Source organism: Lepidochelys kempii, chromosome 5 (genome assembly GCF_965140265.1).
Source record: "Lepidochelys kempii isolate rLepKem1 chromosome 5, rLepKem1.hap2, whole genome shotgun sequence".
Lineage (NCBI taxonomy): Eukaryota > Metazoa > Chordata > Testudines > Cheloniidae > Lepidochelys > Lepidochelys kempii.
The window spans coordinates 103,669,244-103,690,523 of NC_133260.1; the positions used below are offsets into that span (position 1 = coordinate 103,669,244).

Genomic DNA, 21,280 nt, shown 5'->3' on the forward strand with positions numbered 1-21,280 from the left:
ACACAGCACATAGCACCAGTGGGTGGCAGCGCTACAGCTGCACCGCCCAGAGCGTTGCGCCGGTGTAGTGTAGTAAATGCTCTCCGTAACTGCTACCAGTAGCACATTCCTACGTGGAGCAGTTTAATACACTACACTGGCAGCATGGTGCGCTGTGGGGAAGGGGGAACAGCGGGGGAGGGGCCGGGGGCTGAGGGGCCGGGCAGGAGGGTCCTGTGGGCTGGATGTGGCCCGCAGGCCATAGTTTGCCCACCTCTGCTCTACTCAGTATTGTAATGTATGTACCATGAGACACTAAAATAAATTACGTGTATGGATATACAGGGTTCCTTTCTAGAAAGCTCCTCAAAGTTATTTTCAGTAAAATATGTATTGTTGTTGTTCAGTCTCACTGATTGTGTGTATTATTTCAACAAATAAAAACATGTTTTTATGTTTGTTAGAAAATGTTTTTAGGTTTTCGGACATGAAATTTCAGTCTTAGACGTGAGAGAAAAATCACTGAATATTATAGCATTTGTTTTTTACTCAGTTGTCTCTGATGATTACTAAATGTCCTGCTCCTCCTGATGTTTAGTGTTGTCGCTTAGGCAAGGTGGGAATCATGTACAAAGGGCTTTGGGTTCCTTTTTTTATGTCTAGACTGTGTACAATTGTCATTGACTTTGATGTCAGTGACTTCAATTCCAGTACACCTCATGGGTGTTTTATTTTTATACTTGCCCTTGCACATCTTGGCTTCCACTCTGTTTACTCTGACAAAACCTAGTGAAACATCTTGGGCCAGGTCCACTGGCATGTCGCGGCTGCTTTCCACCACACTAAGTTAATAATCTATCCCTAAATTCAGCCAGTCTGGCCCAGGGAGTATCCTCCTGGTACAAAAGTGATCCTCCAGTGGGGTAGAGACAACTTAAAGGTTCTTACACCACTGACCATCCTTGCTTCCAGTGAAACAGAAGTTGCTGGAGGAAAAGGGATGTGGACAGGACACACACAGTGCTGGCCATACTTACAGGTTGTGGGACACTCTCCTGGGAAGCAGCAACTTTGAAAAAGATTTGAGAGTCATGGTGAATAATCAGCAGAACAGGAGCTCCCAGTGTGACACTGTGGCCAAAAGAGATAATGAGATCCTGGGATGCAGGCACAACTGATACCTACTGATATGTGTGGCGGGGGGCACAATTTAAAGGTTCGCCTCCACCCCAACAACTTGAGTCATTACCATCCACCTCAGCATACTCCCTCTTCTTACATCAGTGGCCTCTCCCTACAGCTCCCAGTTGTTTGCTGCTGCCTCTCCCCGCAGCCAGCTCACCAGCTCCTGGAGCTGTTTGTTGCACAGGGAGGGAGCCCAGCCAGCAAACCCTGGCAGAAATCTGGGAGGGTGGGCACAACTCCTCTGCTGGGGTGCATAAACAAGGGACTCTCAAGTAGGAGTAGAGAGGTTATTTTACCTGTGCATTTGGCACTGGTGTGACTGCAGCTGGAATTCTGTGTCCAGTTCTGGTGCACACAATTCAAGAAGGCTGTTGATAAATTGGAGAGGGCTCAGAGAAAAGCTACAAGTATGATTAAATCAGTGGTTCTCAAACTTTTGTAGTGGTGACCCCATTCACACAGCAAACCTATAAGTGTGACCCCCCCCCCCAATAAATTAAAAACACTTAAAAATATTTAACACTATTATAAATGCTGGAGGCAAAGTGGGGTTTGGGGGTGGAGGCTGACAGCTCATGACCCCCCATGTAATAACCTTGCAACCCCCTGAGGGGTCACAACCCCCAGTTTGAGAACCCCTGGATTAAAGGATTAGAAAACATGTCTTATAGTGACAGACTAAAGGAGCTCAATCCAGTTAGTTTAACAAAGAGAAGGTTAAGGAGTGACTGATGATAGTCTGTCCGTATCTGCAAGGGGAATAGATACTTAATAATGGATTCTGCCGTCTAGCAAAGAAAGGTATAACACAATCCGATGGATGGAAGTTGAAGCTAGACACATTCAGACTGGAAATAAGATGTACATTTTTAATAGTGTGAGTAATTAACCCTTGGAACAGCTTGTCAAGGGTTGTGTTGGATTCTCCATCACTGGCAATTTTAAAATTAAGATTGGATATTTTTCAAAAAGATCTGCTCCAGGAATTATTTTGGGGAAGTTCTATGGTTTGTGTTATACAGGAGGTCAGACTAGATGATCACTGTAGTTTCTTCTGGCTTTGGAATCTATGAATCTTTGCTGTATGCCAAGCCTCAGCTATGTTTTTGGCCCCTAACCACTGCAGCCATCCTGAAGTTCAACTGAGTTCTTCCCATGAAATAACAGGATGTAGCCCATCATATTGATCTCCAAAGTCATATTTTGAATTGCATGTATGTTCATCTAAACTGGGGGTGGGCAAACCTTTTGGCTCGAGGGCCACATCGGGGTGTGAAACTGTATGGAGGGCTGGGTAGGGAAGGCTGTGCCGCCCCAAACAGCCTGGCCTCCGCCCCTTCCCACTTTCCACCCCCTAATTGCCCCCCTCAGAACCTCCCAACCCATCCAACCCCCCCCTGCTCCTTGTGCCCTAACCCCTCCAAACCCTCGTGCCCCCAACTGCCCCGACCTCTATCCACACCCACACCCCCACCCCCTGACAGGCACCCCGGGACTCCCACGCCTATCCAGTCCCCCCAGTTCCCCATCCCCTGACTGCCCCCCCAAACCTCTGCCCCATCCAACCGCTCCCTGTCCCCTGACTGCTCCCCCGGACCCCCTGCCCTGTATCCAACCCCCCAGCTCCCTGCCCCCTTACCATGCCGCTCAGAGCGGCAGGAGCTCGCAGCTGTGCAGCCCGGCTGGAGCCAGCCACGCTGCCCAGAGCACTGGCGGAGAAACAAGCTGAGGCTGCAGGGAGTGGGGACAGCAGAGGAGGGGCTGGGGGAAGCCTCCCCAGCTGGGAGCTCAAGGGCCAGGCAGGACTGTCCTACAGACCGGATGTGGCCCGCGGGCCGTAGTTTGCCCACCTCTGATCTAAACCTTTTTTTTTATTAATAAAATTCCACACAGATAAACCTGTTTTTTCTCTTTAAAGCAAAAGCAAAATATAATTGTAAACTCTCACTGTTAACAAATCAAGGTGAATTAATTAACTAATTAATTAATTTTAGGATTGGAGACTTCCTTATTTGGTTTCTTTCCACATGCAGAACAGTGAGGAATACAACATTGTGTAATATGATTGATGTAGAACGTTCTCAAAATAACCTTCAAAGGACAGGGACAAAAAACATTTTCACCGGTTGTTTGTGTCTTTCTTCATCCTAACAAGCTATTCTAGATTTAACACGTTTTGTTTTACCTTAGCAGAACACTCCCATGAGATCATATTTATTGACCTGTTATAATTTTAGATGACTCTGGTGGAGGAAGGCTAATTAGTACTCTGGATTGCTTTGAGAGAAAGCCGGTTTTCTCTTCTTCAGGGCATACTGATTTCTTAGCACTTCCATCTCCTGCATACTTTGGATCCAAACATAAGGCCTGCAGTTGTCTCCACACCATATATATGAATATTAGCCACTTATGTATTTACGTACTACTTCATTTATTCAATTTCACTGCTCTTGTAGCAAATACGTTTTAAAGCATAGTAAGTACAAATCTCTGTAAACCCTGCTTCCCCATTAATTAAATCTTCAGTTCTTGTGATTTCCAAGTTTTTTCATCATCCATGTACTGTAGTTCACTCTAATTATTTTCCCTTAATGGGAAACGTTAAACTTCATTACATATGATATATCAGTGTAAACCTTTTTCCTCCTCATCTAAGACTAGCAGCTTCAAATAGGCTCTTTCCTACTGTTCTACACTTTTTTTTTTTTTTTTGGTCCTAAACATGACATTTTTGCACTAATAACTATTAATACTTGTATTTGTCATAGACTGGTGCATCATCTCCAGGGTGGATAAAAATCAATTATTTAAAAAAAAAATCGGATTTTTAAAATTGGATTTTTTGGATAGGATTTTTTCCTCAAAAAGCATTTTATCTAAAGAGAGTTTTAATTAAGATACATCATAGCTCAAAGATATCTCATCATGGAATAGGGATTTTAAATTCTAATTCTATAGTGTGCGACAATAAATTCAAGTAATGTTTAAGAAAAGTTTTGTAAATGAGTTCCAATAGTTCATGGATTAGGGATCCAATCTTATGGGGTTCCAGGGGCTTCTGTATAGATTATTTAGGTTAATCTTTCTATCTACCCAATGGGACTCAGTGCTCAGTCTAGAAGATACCACCAGAGATGCTTAGTTTTGCAGTTCTCCAACTGTGGATTTGTGTCTCCAGAGATAACATGGTTGTTAACAGCAAAAATGTTTTTAAATAAATAATATATAGATGTGAGAAATAACAGACCTCAATCCTATTGTCCCTCTGCAAACTTGTGTACACAGAGTCAATCCCTTACCTCTCTAAAAGTGCAAAGTTTCAAAAAGTTTAATGAATAGAAGATTGTTTGGGGGCAGAATAGATCCGGACAAGGAGAAGAAGTCTGGAAATAAATGTGAGAAGGGAGGGGGACAGGCAGTAGAAACAGAAGTGAAACTGTTTGAGCAGCATATTCCAGAAGTCTTGAGGTCTTTCTGAGTGTAGCCTTCATTGATTTGAGATCTACCATACCGTCTCTCACTAGAAGGGAAAACCTATAATGTCAGCTGGCCATAAAAGAGACCCAGTTTGGGAATGAGAACCATTCAAGAAATATATGTTTTCTGATGAGGTTTTAAAGAAAGTCACAGCAGTGAACTGGTGGAAGTCACTTAAGCACTTGGATTCAGAGACTGTTGAAGTGATGAGCTCACTTTTAACAGCAGTAGCTTCTTCTGCCGTTGTAGGAAGAATATTTTCTTCCTTTGGACTAATTCATTCCAAACTGAGAAATCGTTTGGGACCTGAAAAACCAGGAAAGCTTGTTTTTCTTTTCCAGATTATGAATAAACAGGAAAATGAAGGTGAAGACGACTGACTTAGCTGCAGAAGCCAATATTTTAAATTTCTCATGTTGACCTGGCTGACATAGTTGATTTAATATCTTTTTTTTTTTTTAAAATATTTCATTTAACTATTTTAGTTAAAAACAATTTTAACAAAAACAAACCTGATTTTAAAAAATTTGAATGTTTAACTAAATTCAAAATTCGTATGCTTGATTCATTAAAATATTATATGTTTGCTGTTGAAGAAAAAAATCCAGAATACATAATGTTGTCGTTTTAGTTAAATAAAACAATTTAAATGTCTTTCTGGTGATGTTCTCCTAATACAGCATGGCAAGAAAATCCTCCAAATATTAATAATTAACCTGTTGATCTGGAGAGAGTTCACCTCCCAGTGACTTCATAAATATCTGCTTCAATTACCTTTGGTAAATGAAATAACCAAATGATCATTCATTTTCTGATATAGCTGTAAAACTAATCTGAAAAGTTTTCAAAATAAATCACTTTAAAATGTATAGTGTGTACCTTCTAAAAATGAAACTTACATCTGTCTCTGAGTTGTGAAGAATATGTATGAAGGTTATAACAACCAACAAGAATGCACTTTTATGTAGAAATCCATGATTAAATTGATCTTCCTGAGTAGTGATTTAAATCATGATTTAAATCAATTTAATTCAAATCAAATCCACCCTGATCATCTCTATGTAATGCAGTTAATTTTATGTTATGTACGTGCACCACTTATTATATGTCATATCAAATGATCTGTGAACCTTACACTTTGTTAAACATAACAAATGATACAAGTGATCATCCTTATTCTCTCAGCTATTTCTTTGTTTCTGCAAGGTCTGCTTTTTTGTATTATCTTATTTCTCTGCCAGCCATTGAACATTTCTGTCCTAGTAGAATAGTTGCACCTTCCTTATTAGTTGGTGGTTGTCTCTATTTTGGCATGTTCATCAGATGATACTTTTGAGGAACAATTAAAAAAAAAAGCGTTTCTAGTTATTGTCACTAAGAATTTTCAAGCAGCAGATAAAAATTGTTTGAGGTTTTTTTTTAATGTATTTTTTTGCAAATCATTTGACCTATTGCGTGTTGCAAGGCTACTAATAAACCTCAGGTATCAGAATACTTGTTTAAGTGTTTATCCTGAGTCAAGCTGACCCATTTAGCCTCCTGCTCACTAAATATATCCACCTGTGGCTGGGGGAATGGACTCAAGGCCAGTGCTGGTGCCATTTCCTTGAAGACCAGATGGGGCTCTGTAAAAGGGTGAACCCCTTACCTCTCTCCAGCACTCTCACAATCCTTGTCAATATAACTTGTTTGTATTTTCCTTGTATTATGCAAGCTAAAACACACAGGTTTTGGAATATGCCAGCTTTGCATAATATTACAGAATTGAATGTGATATACTTAGAATACTTGCATTCTAATCTTTGTTGTGGCAGCACATCAGAACCTAATAGTAAAAGACAGAGAACATTATCAAATTACTGTTTTAATTGCATGGCTGCGCTACAAAGTGATTTGATAATCTACATTTATTCCTTTGGCTAGTGTATTGATAGTTTCTAGTGTTTCTTTGCGGTTTCCCATGCTCAGTTATAAGCCCTTATTGTGTGTCTTCCAGTCTGTTAATTTTTGTGTTCCCACTAAATGGCTCTGACAAATCCTGGCCTTTTTATACGTGATTATTTATTTGAATGAGAGGGCTCCAAAACAGGAAGCAGGGAAAAGAAAATGAGATGTAGATCCTGATCCTCTGTATTTACCCCTTTCTAACTGGAAGTTCTTTAAGTAGAGCAGGGCAGGAAGAGGCAATTCTGTTTCATGTTATTTTACAAATTGGTTTTGTTACGATTAGGAATGTAAGTCAAAACTTGAAAATCCTCCACCAGAGGGAATGGAGCCCTGGGTCTGTGATGGTCCTCCTGGTGTGCTGCTCCAGGGCTGCAGAACCTGGAAGCCAAGACTAGTCAGCAGCCTGCCAGATAGGCGAGCTTTGCTAGTGGAGCTTCGCCAAAATTTAACCTTCTTCAAAGAATTGTGATTTCACTACTTTGGCAAATTCCAACAAAACAATGTTTCGAGCAGTTCTGGTTTTAAATTGGGACTGTTGAGGATTTAAGAGCTAATGGCAGTAACTGGTTTGTTTTTTAAAAAAAAGTAAAATAAAAATACTAAACAAACCTAAGGTTTTGCTGGTGTGGATGCACTTACAGACTTGGGGACTATGGCCCCAAATAAATGGGGCTCTGCACAGGGATAGAGATCCTTGAGGAAGAGCAACTTGCAGGATTTGGGCCTTAGACATAGTAACTTTAAGTAATGGAGTAGTCCCACTGAAAATTACACAGTGGGACTAGTCACATGCTAATTTAGATGTGCTCAAGTATTTGGCTGAATCATTGTCTTGGTTAGTTTTTCCCTGTTTTATGGGAAAGAGGATTGGGGAGTTTATTTTTAAGCTTTTTTTTTTCAATTTTTATCAATTTACATTTTCACAGTTGTAGAAGATTATGAGGGGATCAAATAACTTTTAATGACAAATATTGAGATTCAAAATTTTTAAGCCTTATAAGCCATTAAAAATACAATTTTTCACATCATATGTTAAAATGTACAAAGTAAATATCCTGAAATCAACAAATCCTATATGTTTTTACCATTCATTCGATAGTTCATTTGTAACGAGCCTAATTCAAAGTTTAATCATTGTATTTTGACTATAGTCAGTTCTCAAGCAGCATCTTTCTTACACTGCCTATCTGTAATTTTTAGGGTGACAAGATGTCCCAATATTAGGGGCTTTGTCTTATATATGCTCCTGGAAAAAAAAAGTGTCCCTCTTTTTCACTCTTGCTATCTGGTCACCCTGGTAAATTTCTATTATTATCAATAGAAATATTTTTTCATCAGTTTGTGTGTGTACTGTGAAATCAATGTTTACCGACACTTACCAATAAAAATCTCATATCAAGCATGTTTTTATGTTTGTTAGAAAATATTTTTAGTTATTCAAACAAGAAATCAGTCTTCTGGCTTCACTGCCGAATCGTGGAGCCTGTCTGTCTGTCTGTCTGTCTGTCTCTCTTCCTTCTCTCTCTCTCTCTCCCCGCCCCCCACCCCCCACAAGTCAGCTTTCTTTGAACGTGACTGGTCCTGTGTAATGAGAGACAGTCCCTATGTCACAGAAGCATTCCCTTTTTGTTCTGCTCTCTTGTCATAAGCTTCCTTCCTCTGTGTCCTCCTAAATTGATAAGTCATAGTACAGTCGTATTAATACCTGGAATCCTGGAATGTGTAGGAAGGTGGACTTAATAGTCATGGTGATTCTCTTTGTTGTTCTGCTTTTAATTCTTTAAACCTAATGGTGTAAAACTAATACATTAGTCTGTTCAATTTTTGAAAAAACACAAGAAATAAATTAAAACAAAGTACTATTATTTATTATTCTGGTAGCACATACAGTGCACTCTGCTAGATACAGTACAGCCATATGGAGATGGTCTTTGCCCTGAAAACCTTATAATCTAAGGGTTTGTCGATCCAGGGTGTTATTCCAGAATGGCTCTTCCTGTTTAGCTCCATGGGATTAAGTTAATCGGAGTAAGGGTTAGTCTCCACTAGAAATGCTATATTGGTAGAGTTGCACCAACTCAACTGTGCTGCTGTAGCTCCTTTGGTGAAGACGCTCTGTGCAGTGGAAGAGAGCTCTCCTGTCGGCATAATAAATCCATCTCCCATGAGAGGCGGTAGCTATGTTGGCAGGAGAAGCTCTGCCGCTGACATAGCGCTGTCCACACCAGCGCTTAGTTCAGTGTAATGTACGTCACTCAGATGGTTGACTTATTCACACCCCCTGAGCGACGTAAGTTATACCAAAGTAACTGGTAGTGTAGACCTGGCCTAAGGAATGCATGAAGTTAATCAGGAATAGTTAACCTGCTTTAAATTCACACCCTACCGTAGTCCAGATTAATTTTCATGTGTAGACAAGCCCTGGATATAAAGTGAGAGATAACAGCAGGTGGGTACAATGAGCAGACGGGGAGCATAAAGAAACACAGAGATGATACTGAGGCAGAAAATAAACTGCAGCATGCAGAAACTTGAAGTGAAACTATGACCTACCAGTGCTGTGGACAATCAGTTAACAAGACTCTCAGATACTATCAGTCCACCACTTTTTACAAGGGTGTGTTTTCTTACTACTAAAAAAAAGTGATCTGCATAATAAGGAACTTCTCAGTAAGCATTTGTTTTTCTGTTGCTTTACTAGGTATCATGCCTGTGTACCATAACATGTTTGCACTAATGAATGAAACAGAGAGAATTTGGTATCCTCCAAATCACATCTTCCACGTAGAAGAATCAACCAGGCTCAACATACTCTACCGAATAAGGTAGCATGACAACTCAGATAACACCTAAAAAAGAATTGTGATTTATTTTTCATATTTAATGCAAAAAGCTAAATAACAAAGCAGTAGCAAACAATATAATGTAAAATGTAACTGAATTATAGTCTCCGTATGAACTATTAGGTCCTTGATAAGAAGCACACAAAATATGTTGGATTGAGTAAATTGAATAATCAATTGTATCATTTGTGCCTTTGTATTGGAGATAACTATACTTGCCTCTTCAGGTTAAAAAACAAAAAGGTACTGAAAGTACAGGAAGTTCCAATTATTATTATTTATTTGTTTTGTGATAAATGATCGACTAACAAGAGCCAAATTTCTTGTTCGTGGATTTGTGTTTTTGAGTCATGATGCTAATATAATTATTAGAAGTTCTGAAATGTAAAAAGTCTTTCATTGACTAAAATGCTGATTTATAGATATAATTAAGTTATCCCATCCAATCATCAGGACATCTACAGCAGAATTTGTATCTATCAAATGAACAAAATCTCTTTTGAAAGTGAACTTTTTGAGCTGTGCATCTACCATTTTTCCTGCTGAAAAGTCTTTTATTTCCTTGAAATGCATAAGTTAGCATGGGTGTCCCTTTGGTAAATTAAATTGCAAATTGAAATGCAAAATGTTCTCTTAATGGCTTACTTTGCCCTATGCTGGTAGACTGAAATTATTTTATTGAAATTTCTGCTGTGTGCATCTGTTAGTTTGTTCCCCATTCTTTTATAAGAGTAAGATAAGAATGACTACCAATCTGCACACATGCACAGCAGAGTACTCAACCATATTGCTAATTCCAATTTAAAATGTGGTTGTGGTCAGCAAAGCTACTCTGAAAATCTTACCTCTTTTTAGAGTGTTTTGTTCATTTTCCACTAATGTCATCCATACAAGAAAAAGTAAGATCGACCAGGTACAGTATCAAAAAAATAAAGCAATTTGTTTTGTTTTTTATGGTATATTATGAGCAAGAGAGATTCAGGAATCAGAATTTAAAACTGGCAGTTTTGTTAGTGATATATTAGTTGGATTAGAATACAGCTTTCTGTTCTGCAGTTACATTAATTTTATAGTGCTACTCCTAGTTCCAAACATTTCTTTTAGTGATCTAAGATATGATTTAGTCACACTGGGAGCAGATACAATGTTTGCAGCAACCAGGTGTCACTTCTGCAAGAACCACTTTACTAATCGCTACGCTGTTCCTCTTTGCAATAAACTGAATGGCGTGATAACGAGAGTGTTTTCTTTGGGATCACGTAATGGTTGTTCACTTAGGCATAGAATAATCTTGTCTTCCTTGGGCATTGTTATAATAACCCAAGTAGTTATATTTCATTGTATCTTCTCAAGAGGTTTGTAGAGGACCAAGGATCTTGCTACAGGGAGTTGTACATAAAAAGAAATCTTAACTTTACCAAGTGATAGTATTTAAGATGTGTGGTCTTTTTCAGTAGATATAGCCTTTAATTTTGTTGAAATTTGCTTAACTATACAGTGTGTATGTTCCTCAACAGGTTTTATTTTCCTCACTGGTATTGTAATGGCAGTAGCAGAGCATATCGTTATGGTGTTTCCCGAGGTGCAGAGAGCCCTGTTGTTGATGACCTTGTCATGTCTTATCTGTTTGCTCAGGTATGACTTGATTGTTTTTTTTTTTTTTTTTTACCTCTTTGCCACTGCTTTTTGACACCATCATCCAAACATAGAATGTGTATGATATCCCACAGAAATAACGCACGAAGCTTGACTTAATTTCTCAGAGGCCAGTCTTAAATATGCAGATAAAACTCAGGGCCACATCGTGCCTCTGCAGTATGAGAGAATGAAAATCCAGTGTGAGGGAAGGGATGAAGGACTTGATGCCTCCACCGTGTTATTCCCCTCAGCAAGGATCAGGCTCCATTTTTTGAGAAGAGCAGGCTTGGAAATATAGGACCATGCCATTCATGAACAGACCTTGTGGGACTTCAGCAATAAGCTGATAACAAACCTTTTAAGAGCTGGGTTGCCACGGGGTGAAGAGTAGCTGGGAACCAGTGTACAGATTCACAGAGTTCTGGGTACAGAAGAATTGAGTCACAAAAATGTTCAGTAAAAAAAATGTTATAAAAGAGAGATCATGATGAGGTAAATTTTCAGTCTGATTGCTTGTGCTCTTTTCTCTCTCAGTGGCGAGATGATTTTGTGCATGGATGGGTAAAGGTGCCTGTTACTCATGAAACACAGGAAGAATGCCTTGGAATGGCTGTTCTTGATATGATGAGAGTGGCCAAAGAAAAGGACCAAACTCCCCTGGCTATCTACAATTCAGTCAGGTAATTCCTTACTTCAGAACAATGTTACTTTTACATATAGTAAAAGGATAACTCATTAGTTTACTGTTTTCTCACTCTACCTTTCTCTTTCATGTAACCCAAGCAATTAGCACCTTGACAGACACACAATTTTTGGCAACAGATTTGTTCCAGAGCAGAGATTCCCAAACATATTTATAGTGTTGACTTTAGCTTAGTAGAGAGATTATCTCATGACCACCTCCCCTTACCCTTGTGATCACATGGACTACTTCCCTTTCCGTTAGCATTTGAACGTCCTTGTTGCAACTTCAGCCATTGCTTATATAGAAAATAACATTAGGAAAGTAATTAATGTATTTTTAGCTGTCTTTTAATGAAATTTAGCAGGTGAAAACAAGGAGGAATCAACACTGTGACCAGTTCTCTGTGGACCTCTGGCAAGTGTTCTGTGGGCTGCTGGTGGTGCATGGACCATAATTTGGGAACCGCTGCTCTAGAACTTCCCATGTGTCTGCAGTTTTTCGGTTTCAAAAACTTTTTTCTTTTTATATCTGAAAAGTCCATGTAACTATTAACTTTATTTTACATGACATATATTTGTCTATGCTCTTTTAATCCAAAGAATCACTTCACCTATAAACAATCTTAAAATAATAACTAAAGTGCGTGTGCAACTGAAGGCAAACATATGTGCAAACACATTGTAACTTTGAGCTTCCAGGGGGAAGTCAGGAAAAATAAGTAATTTTTTTTAATGTTCTTTGTTTTAACAGAGAACTTCTGAAGTACGAAAGACTTAAATTTCACACAACCTTGCAACATTATTGGATCCTAAAGAATGTGGTTGTCTCTCTTTTGTTATGCATGTATTTGTGTCACAAAGCCCTGGTAGCACTCCTACTGTCTGGATGGTCACCAAGCTACTGTGTTTGAGCCTCACACACTAGGCCTATGTGCTCTTAAGCTTCCTTTGGTCTGAGTAGGCTGCAGAACTGCCCCGACACACTTTCTGGGCACTGGCTGTCTGTCGGTTATCCCTTCACAGAAATGGAACCTTGCAGCCTAGCTGCCACAGGCTCCAAGACTCCCCAGTAGCTTAAGCACACCCTTCCTGCTTTGAGCAGGGGGTTGGACTAGATGACCACCCGAGGTCTCTTCCAACCCTAATCTTCTATGATTCCTCAGCGCTCTGACCTTGTGTGAGCTCTGGGTTTACAGTTACCTCTTCAGGTGTGTGTGATAATTGAACCAAACAGACACACAGGCTTTGTAAGGTTTTCAAATATGAATCACTCTTTACTTTTGCTAGCACAAGAAGCATACAGATCTAGACACAACAATAGCCTGTGTATATGCACTTCCCTGCCTCATGTCCCTTACCACTCTTGAACATTCTTTGGGCTTATGTCAGAGTCCTCTAAAGAGTCTAGGCTTTTCCTCCAAATCCTGAAGTATCTCCCTGTAGTCCGTAGCTAGTCCGTAGCCAGTTTCCTTCTTCCTTGGCTGGTCCTGCAGCTAAGCAAGTCCCCTCTGCTACAACAGACAGCTGCAGCGGCACAGGAGCCAGTAAACAGAGCTGTAAACAGGGGAGTTTGAGTGGGAGTTTGAAAGGGGAGTTTGACTTGTGGTGCTTGTTTGGGGTTTGTTTTTGCTGTGGGTGGTGGTTTTGGTGTGGTTTGTGTTTCCCAGATTAACAGGATTTAGGTGGGAAGGCTATGACAGATACAGAGGCAGCAGTGGGCGTGACCCATGTAGTGGAAGACACAATGAGGATGACTGGATGTGGAAGCTGCGGTATGTACGTGATCCTGGAGGGGGTACCTGGAAAGAGTTTTTTCTGCATGAAGTGCCGTCTGATAGAGCTGATGGAGGAAAAGATCCGAGGGTTGGCGATGCAGGTGGAAAGTCTGGTTGAGTTTAGAAGGGAGTTTGAGCGGCTTATGGAGCAAAGACCTGAGGCAGCTGAAGGGAAAAGCTCAGACTTACAGATGGAAGCAGGACTGAAGAATTCTGATGGGAGACTGCTGGATGAAGAAAATGGACAGTGGAAGCATGTGACTAAGAGAATCAGGCAGAGGAAAAGATGGGCTAGTGAAGGAGACATAGAGCTCAAGAATAGGTTGGCGGTGTTGGAAAATGAAGAAGGGGCTCAGCAAGTAGTCACTGAAGGTGGAAGGGCAAGGAAGAAGAGAAGAGCGGCTAGTCCTATAGGAAAAGGGGAAGAGTCAATGGCGACTACACCAAATATGAACCCCAGGAGGATACAGGATGGGTTGAAGAGGATTACAAGGGAGATTAGGAATGGAAAGAACTTGCAGCCAGAGGGAACAGGGGATAGACCAGAGAATCGCACGGTCACCAGGAAAAGGCAGGTCTACGTGATTGGGGACTCCTTACTGAGAAGAATAGACAGGCCTGTAGAATAGAATAGAATATCAGGGTTGGAGGGGACCTCAGAAGGTCATCTAGTCCAACCCCCTGCTCAAAGCAGGACCAATCCCCAATTTTTGCCCCAAATGGCCCCCTCAAGTATTGAACTCACAATCCTGGGTTTAGCAGGCCAATGCTCAACCCACTGAGCTATCCCTTCCCTTTAACCAGAGCTGATCCAGAGAATAGAAGGGTGTGCTGTCTTCCAGGTGCTAAGATACGGGATGTGAACCTGAGGTTGAAAAGGATCCTAAAGGGAGGGGGAAAGAATCCACTGATTGTCCTTCATGTGGGAACAAACGATACCGGTAGATTCTCGCTGGAACGTATCAAGGGAGACTATGCCAGGCTGGGGAAGACGCTTAAGGAAATCGAGGCTCAGGTGATCTTTAGTGGGATTCTGCCTGTTCCTAGAGAAGGGCAACAAAGGTGTGACAAGATTATGACTGTCAACAGATAGCTCAGGCAGTGGTGCTATAAGGAGGGCTTTGGGATGTATGGCCACAGGGAGGCATTCATGGACAGAGGACAGTTCTCTCGGGATGGACTTCATCTGAATAGGGAAGGAAGTAGACTTCTAGGATGGAGGCTGGCACAACTGATTAAGAGAGCTTTAAACTAGGAATTTGGGGGAGATGGTTGGGAGATGTCCAGGTAATCTCCACGCTGGATTTTAGCATTGTGAGGGAAGAAAACGAAGTAAGAAAGGATACAGCCATGGGTAGGAGAATGTATATAAGGAGGAAGGGCAGTGTGGATACCAGTCTAATAGGTTATACTGGCTGTAGAATGTCCGTGCCTAATTGGCTACAGAATGTGAGCGAGGCCAAACAGCAAAAATTAAGATGTTTGTACCCCAATGCGAGGAGCCTAGGTAACAAAATGGAGGAACTAGAGCTACTGGTGCAGGAAGTGAAACCAGATATTACAGGGATAACAGAAACATGATAGAATAGTCGTCATGGTACTATATAGTAGACTGGACTACAGCTATTGAAGGGTCTGTGCTGTTTAGGGAAGACAGAAATAAAGGTAAAGGTGGTGGAGTAACATTGTATATCAATGATGAGGTAGACTGTAAAGAAATAAGAAGCGATGGAATGGATAAGACAGAGCCCATCTGGGCAAAAATCACATTGGGGAAGAAAACTACCAGAGCCCCCCCTGTGATAGTGCTTGGGGTGTGCTATAGACCGCCGGGATCTAATCTGGATATGGACAGAGCCCTCTTTAATGTTTTTAATGAAGTAAATACTAATGGAAACTGCGTGATCATGGCAGACTTTAACTTCCCAGAGAGAGACTGGAGGACGAGTGCTAGTAATAACAATAGGGCTCAGATTTTCCTAGATGTGACAGCTGATGGATTCCTTCATCAAGTAGTTGCTGAAGCGACTAGAGGGGATGCCATTTTAGATTTGTTTTTGGTGAGTAGTGAGGACCTCATAGAAGAAATGGTTGTAGGGGACAATCTTGGTTCAAGTGATCATGAGCTAATTCAGTTCAAACTAAATGGAAGGAACTAAATAAACAAAAATAAATCTGCGACTAGGGTTTTTGATTTCAAAAGGGCTGACTTTCAAAAATGAAGGAAATTAGTTAGGGAAGTGGATTGGACTGAAGAACTTATGGAGGCCTGGAATTACTTCAAGTCAAAGCTGCAGAAGCTATCTGAAGCCTGCATCCCAAGAAATGGGAAAAAATTCAAAGGCAGGAGTTGTAGACCAAGCTGGTCACCTCTTGTCTAGACAACATGTTCTCTTGCTCTCACCTTTTTTTCCATTCTTGTGAGTCTGGTTTTGAAAATTTCATTTTTTTTGTGTCCATTCTTTTGTTAAACTTCTTCATGTCATAACTTTTAAAACATAGTTTCATTTTTAATCACCTAGTTAACAAGATACTGCTAGAGCCAGTGACACAAGTGGTAACTGATTAAATAAAACTTGTTTTGATATTGTTTTTAGATTTTGGCATCTTTCTTTTAAGTTACACAGAGAAAATGTTAACAGAGCATTAAGTTATAAGAACATCCAGTACTCAAAAGTTAAGAAATCCAACCTCCCAGTACAAGGCTTAGTTCATGATACAGTGTAGTTTTGCATTGTTTGTTATCTTCTTTTCAAACTTGACGTATGTGGTTCTGTGTCTGTATTTACAAATCTGAATGATCTAGAAAGATCAGGATTTTGCTACATTGGCATAGCTATGGGAATTTATCAATGTATCCTTGCTGACTGGACTTCTTCCCAACCCCGCATAATAATGACTAAATCAGAAATGTCCAGGTTTATGGAAACAACAATGTACTATACTTTGGAACTAGTAAATGAAAAATAGAAAACGTCACAATAAGTGTGGTTTCATTTTCAACAACTTTTACTGAAGACTGAAATAAAAACCACAATAAATTTTAAAATCACAGTAAGTAGTTCATTTGATAAAGTATTTTTATGTTGGCTTTGTATTTATTTAGCATACAGAAATAATTTCCTTTTCTAGGCTTTATAGATAAACCTTGGAATTTATGTGCTAATCTTGTGTTCACAGTTACAAGATGTTTTTGCCTAAATGTGTTCGGGCAAAAATCCAAGACTACCATATTTTGACACGAAAGAGAATAAGGTACAGATTCCGCAAATTTATCCAGCAGTTTGGCCAATGCAAAGCTACTGCCAGAAACTTGAAACTTAAATATCTTATAAATCTGGAATCCCTTCAGCCTGCCTTCTATTCAGAGATTTTTGAAGTAAAAGAGCCTTGCAGAGGTGAAGAGAGTTTTGCAACCATTATAATAACTGGAAACGGTGGAATTCAGTGCTCAAGAGGGAAACATAAAGACAGTGAGACACTGACAGAACAGGTAATCCTTATGAATATGGCTTCACTTTTATTATTTTAAGGATTTTGCAAATGGACATGGTAACAGAGTAATTTGGTCATATGTTACATGTACTGATTCATTCTCATGTAGTACTATAGAATGAATTATGACTTTGACTTAATAGTTCTACTGTGATTTCTGTTTGAATGGGGTTTGACTTGAACCAAACAGCACAAGACTTTTTAAATTAGGTGGATTTTTTAATATAGATTATAAGAGAAATAATTTTTGACTAAGCAATTAAAGTACTTAGATGACAAATGAAGAGTGAAGTTCTCTGTCATTCATGCTACTGAAACAGGATTATTATAAAAGTTGACATGAGAAAGTAACAGCTCCGCCTAATTTAAGAGTTAAGCTAAATTATTCAATCATTTGTTATAATCATGTAGTTACATTTTATTCTTGATGTTATCTGGGTGCTTTTGTGTTTGTTTTTTACATTGTTTCCCATCTGAATATTCAACAGTTGAACTTAACGTTATCTGATGCTAGTTGCTAGCAGGATATGAATTACTGGTTGTCAGGAATTACTAAGTCTAGCTTTGATAAGCCCCACCTGTTCCATTGCTAATGTGCAATGTACCCAGATCAGATCAGGAACACTGTTATCCCAAAGACAATGTATCATTTCAGGAGTATATCTTATTTATTGTACATGGCTTTTAAATAACAGAATATTATTGTGAAACATTTCTATAGCATTAAAAACCTACACATCACTTTACAGACTATAGATGAAACAACCCTTCTAGTATAACCCTTCTTTATAATCTAAATAGAACTGGTTTTTTTTCAAAGGGAAATTTGAAGGAGGAGTATTGGAGGTGATCTCCTTTTTTAAAATGAATAAATAAATGACCGTACATTTTAAAATACATATACATTTCATGATAGATAACAGACTAGATCAAAACAGTAATGTGAAAAATACCTTGTAGAACAAATTGAGGTTAACAGATAGATTACAAGTGATCACAGCCCATTATGTAAAATGGCACTTTTATGATATGGTATTTAATCATCAGGCATATTAAAATATATAACTACATATATGCAAATATCTTGATATTTCTTCCTTTGTGCTTATTAGAAACAGTGCAGACTGAGCTAAAGTTTGGATAATTGGGCCAATAGTTATCATCTGTATAACTTTGATGATTGTTAAATGTTCCTACTAGACACCCTTTATATGCGAAAAGCAGCCTTCAAGAGATGGTTCTAATGATGATGTTTGGAGTTATTTTATAGAAAACTAGGCCTTTTAAAATCACTTTTTGTACATTAATTCATATATAAAATTTATCCTCTTTGAGCCACGTTTTTGTGAAGCAACCTCTAACTTTGCACATGCTGAAATTTGTGTATGAAACTGTACCATTTGTGCATGCCAATCAAGCCTTTAATAGCAAGAGTAATAGGATTTGTATTGTTTTTCATCTGAGATTCTCAGTTTTTTTCCAAGATGAATAAGCATTATTATCCCCAGTTTACAGATGAGGAGGAAACAAATGCATAAAGAGTTTAAGTATCTTGTTTGAGGCTATAGAGGAAGGCAGGGGCAGATGGGAATAGAAATCATGTCACCAGACTCCCTGTCCTCTGCTCTGACCATTAGGCAACTGTGCCTAATGTAAGGTAATTAACTACATTTACCTGTGGACAGTTTCTGCATTTGTCTTCAAATTTAATAGTGAGGTAAGGCAAGCTATATCTTTGACTATTGCAGCAAATCAGTGTCACAAAACTTTACTCAACCACTTGCTTGGAGCAAGATTTTTTATTATTTATTTATTTGTTTGTTTATTTATTTTTATTTTGGTGAAGTGTTGGTAATGCAGTGGCTGTGATAGGTGGTCTTGCCAGCCCAGATTCTTCTCTGGTAACTGGGCATAACTCCATTGACTTTAATGTAACAAGATGATTTACACCAGCTGCGAATCTGGCCCAGCATCTTTATGGAGAGCATCGGTGAATACATGTTGTGCCAGTGTAACCATGGATACACCTGCAAAAAGGCTGCAGTAAATAACAGAAACTAGAAATTCTTACTCAGATTATTATCCGACTGTTATTTCCCTTGAATTACAGAAATAACAAATAATAATGAGGTATATTATCTAAAATGCTACAGGCAACCAACAAAAAAAGCCATTACCTGTATAACATTTTGACTGATCTATCCTTATCCATCTGGTGGAAGAACAGAAAAAGTGAGAGAGTCAGATATTTTAAGAATTCAGTTTGAGGACAGAATTTAAAGAACCAAATTTTCAAAAATTCCCTGAATTGCACTCCAGTCAAAATTCACCCATGCTTCTAGCTCCCATTATGATTTGTGCCTTCGGTTACCATAGTCATGGATGCACGTGTGTGTGTGTGTTTTTCATTGTGAAAATCAGCATCCACTTCGTGATTATTTGATCTTCAGTGTTTTGCATTTGTCATCATTCCTAAGGTGGTGAAAATATTTATCTATGGTTATAGGAATTCTAGAATTTTGAATTATACTTTGAAAAACCATTTACTATGTTAGTATTAATCATAACCAACATTTATTACAGGAATTACAGACATACTGTGATTTTCCTGATATAATCGATGTCAGCATTAAGCAAGCAAACCAAGAAGGCTCCAGTGAGAGTAGAATTGTCACCATTCATAAGCAGGACAGTAAGAATCTGGTATGTTTATTTTTCTTATTGTTCGATTTATATTGATATTGGTTTGATCATGTGATGGGAAGACAGCAGTATTCACAATACTCTACTAAACCTATGTTGCAGTAAACATTACTCAGATGTTAATTAGGCAAAAGGTAAAAACTGAAGATTTTAACAGTGATCAATATATCAGTACATAGAGATGCTAATGTATTTGAAGCACCACATCATAGACTGAAATTGAAACCAGGATATTTAAAACTAAGTGACGTCAACTTTGTCTGCAGTTCGTTCTCCAACTTCGTTGTGCCTAGCTAAATAATTATTAAACTTGTGTAATTTTAGTTAACCTAGACCTTAATCCTGCAATTCATTGTGCATGGGCACAGCAGTCTGTCCACGCCCGTGTGCACACACAACTGCAGGACTGGGATTTGAGATTAGCCTGAAGGGAAAAAGATATACAGAACTATATATATCCATCCTGACAAAGGGTACAAAGCTAATAGTATAGCTGTTATTATTTAAAGTATTGTGTGAGGCATAGGTTTGAAAAGTGTTAGCCTGACAATGTAAACAAGTCACTTACAACATATTGTAAAGCGAATTTGTGTGTGAACTAAAAAGCCACAATTGTTTGTCTTTTTAATCCTAGCATTGTATTAGCAACACCGTTTCCTGTATGAGATAACCTTTTGGTGTAGTGGTTTCTTTCTTGATCCCCATTACTGATCTGTGTAGCATCAGATTTCCTGTTTCAGGCATTTTCCTGTGTGATCAAAGATCTACAACTTGTTGGCACATAAGACAGATGTACTGCTAAAATGGTTCTTCCTTCCTGGGGAAAGTAAATCCAAAACCTGCAAAAGCATTTGAATGAGAATTAATTCATTTTCTGTTTTTAATGCTGCCTTTAAAATGATACTGTTTTTCAGAATTATATTAGATTTTGATATAATTTACTCTTCAGTAGTCACATAGAATCTACACTTGTAGATAATTAAGCTGTGTTTTTAGTAGCTAGCCAATGGAAACAAATGGTTTTTAACGTAGTCTTTTCCTGTAATGTGCATGCGTGAGAAATATTTGTTCTTTAATACAGCACTTTCACTTTTCGATTATTAAAGAACATTATTTTCATTACGTCTTTCATTGCTGTTTTTCAGCTTCAGTAATGAACATGTTCAACTTTTCTTTTAAGGTAGTACAATCCCTTTTTCTTATAAAATGTGGTTGGTCTAGGACAGCCCTATAATGTAGTTACGATTCATCTGAAATGGGAGGAAAATGAAGGAATAGGCTATAGGTCGGAGCACATTGACACAAAATAAGGAAAGAAGTATTTTCAATATGAGATGCCCAAATTTCCTCCTGCTGTCTTTCTAAGATCTACCAGGAAGAACTGTTAATTTTCACATCTTCGGTTTCACCTTGTTGAGAGAACTCCTCTCCCAAAATGGTCCTATCTTTACGGGATTTATTTACCAGAAATTGTCCTAACAAACCTGTGAAGCTCTCTCAAAAAAGAGGAATCTTGGGAAAGGCAGAGCATAGAGGGTGCATGAAAGATATGGG

General features: G+C 38.9%; 1 protein-coding gene across 13 annotated transcripts in view; it reads left to right on the top strand.

The window, feature by feature from the left end:
• JAK2 (Janus kinase 2) overlaps positions 1–21,280 on the top strand; it is a 159,146-nt gene that overhangs the window by 67,497 nt on the left and 70,369 nt on the right. For 12 of the 13 annotated variants that reach the window (XM_073345260.1, XM_073345264.1, XM_073345267.1 and 9 more), the window contains 5 exons: positions 9,290–9,413; positions 10,949–11,066; positions 11,604–11,749; positions 16,709–17,021; positions 19,607–19,726. In XM_073345260.1, coding sequence (XP_073201361.1) covers positions 9,290–9,413; positions 10,949–11,066; positions 11,604–11,749; positions 16,709–17,021; positions 19,607–19,726 — 821 coding nt within the window. The remainder of the gene's footprint in view (positions 1–9,289; positions 9,414–10,948; positions 11,067–11,603; positions 11,750–16,708; positions 17,022–19,606; positions 19,727–21,280) is intronic. The other variant, XM_073345272.1, reaches the window with a different exon arrangement.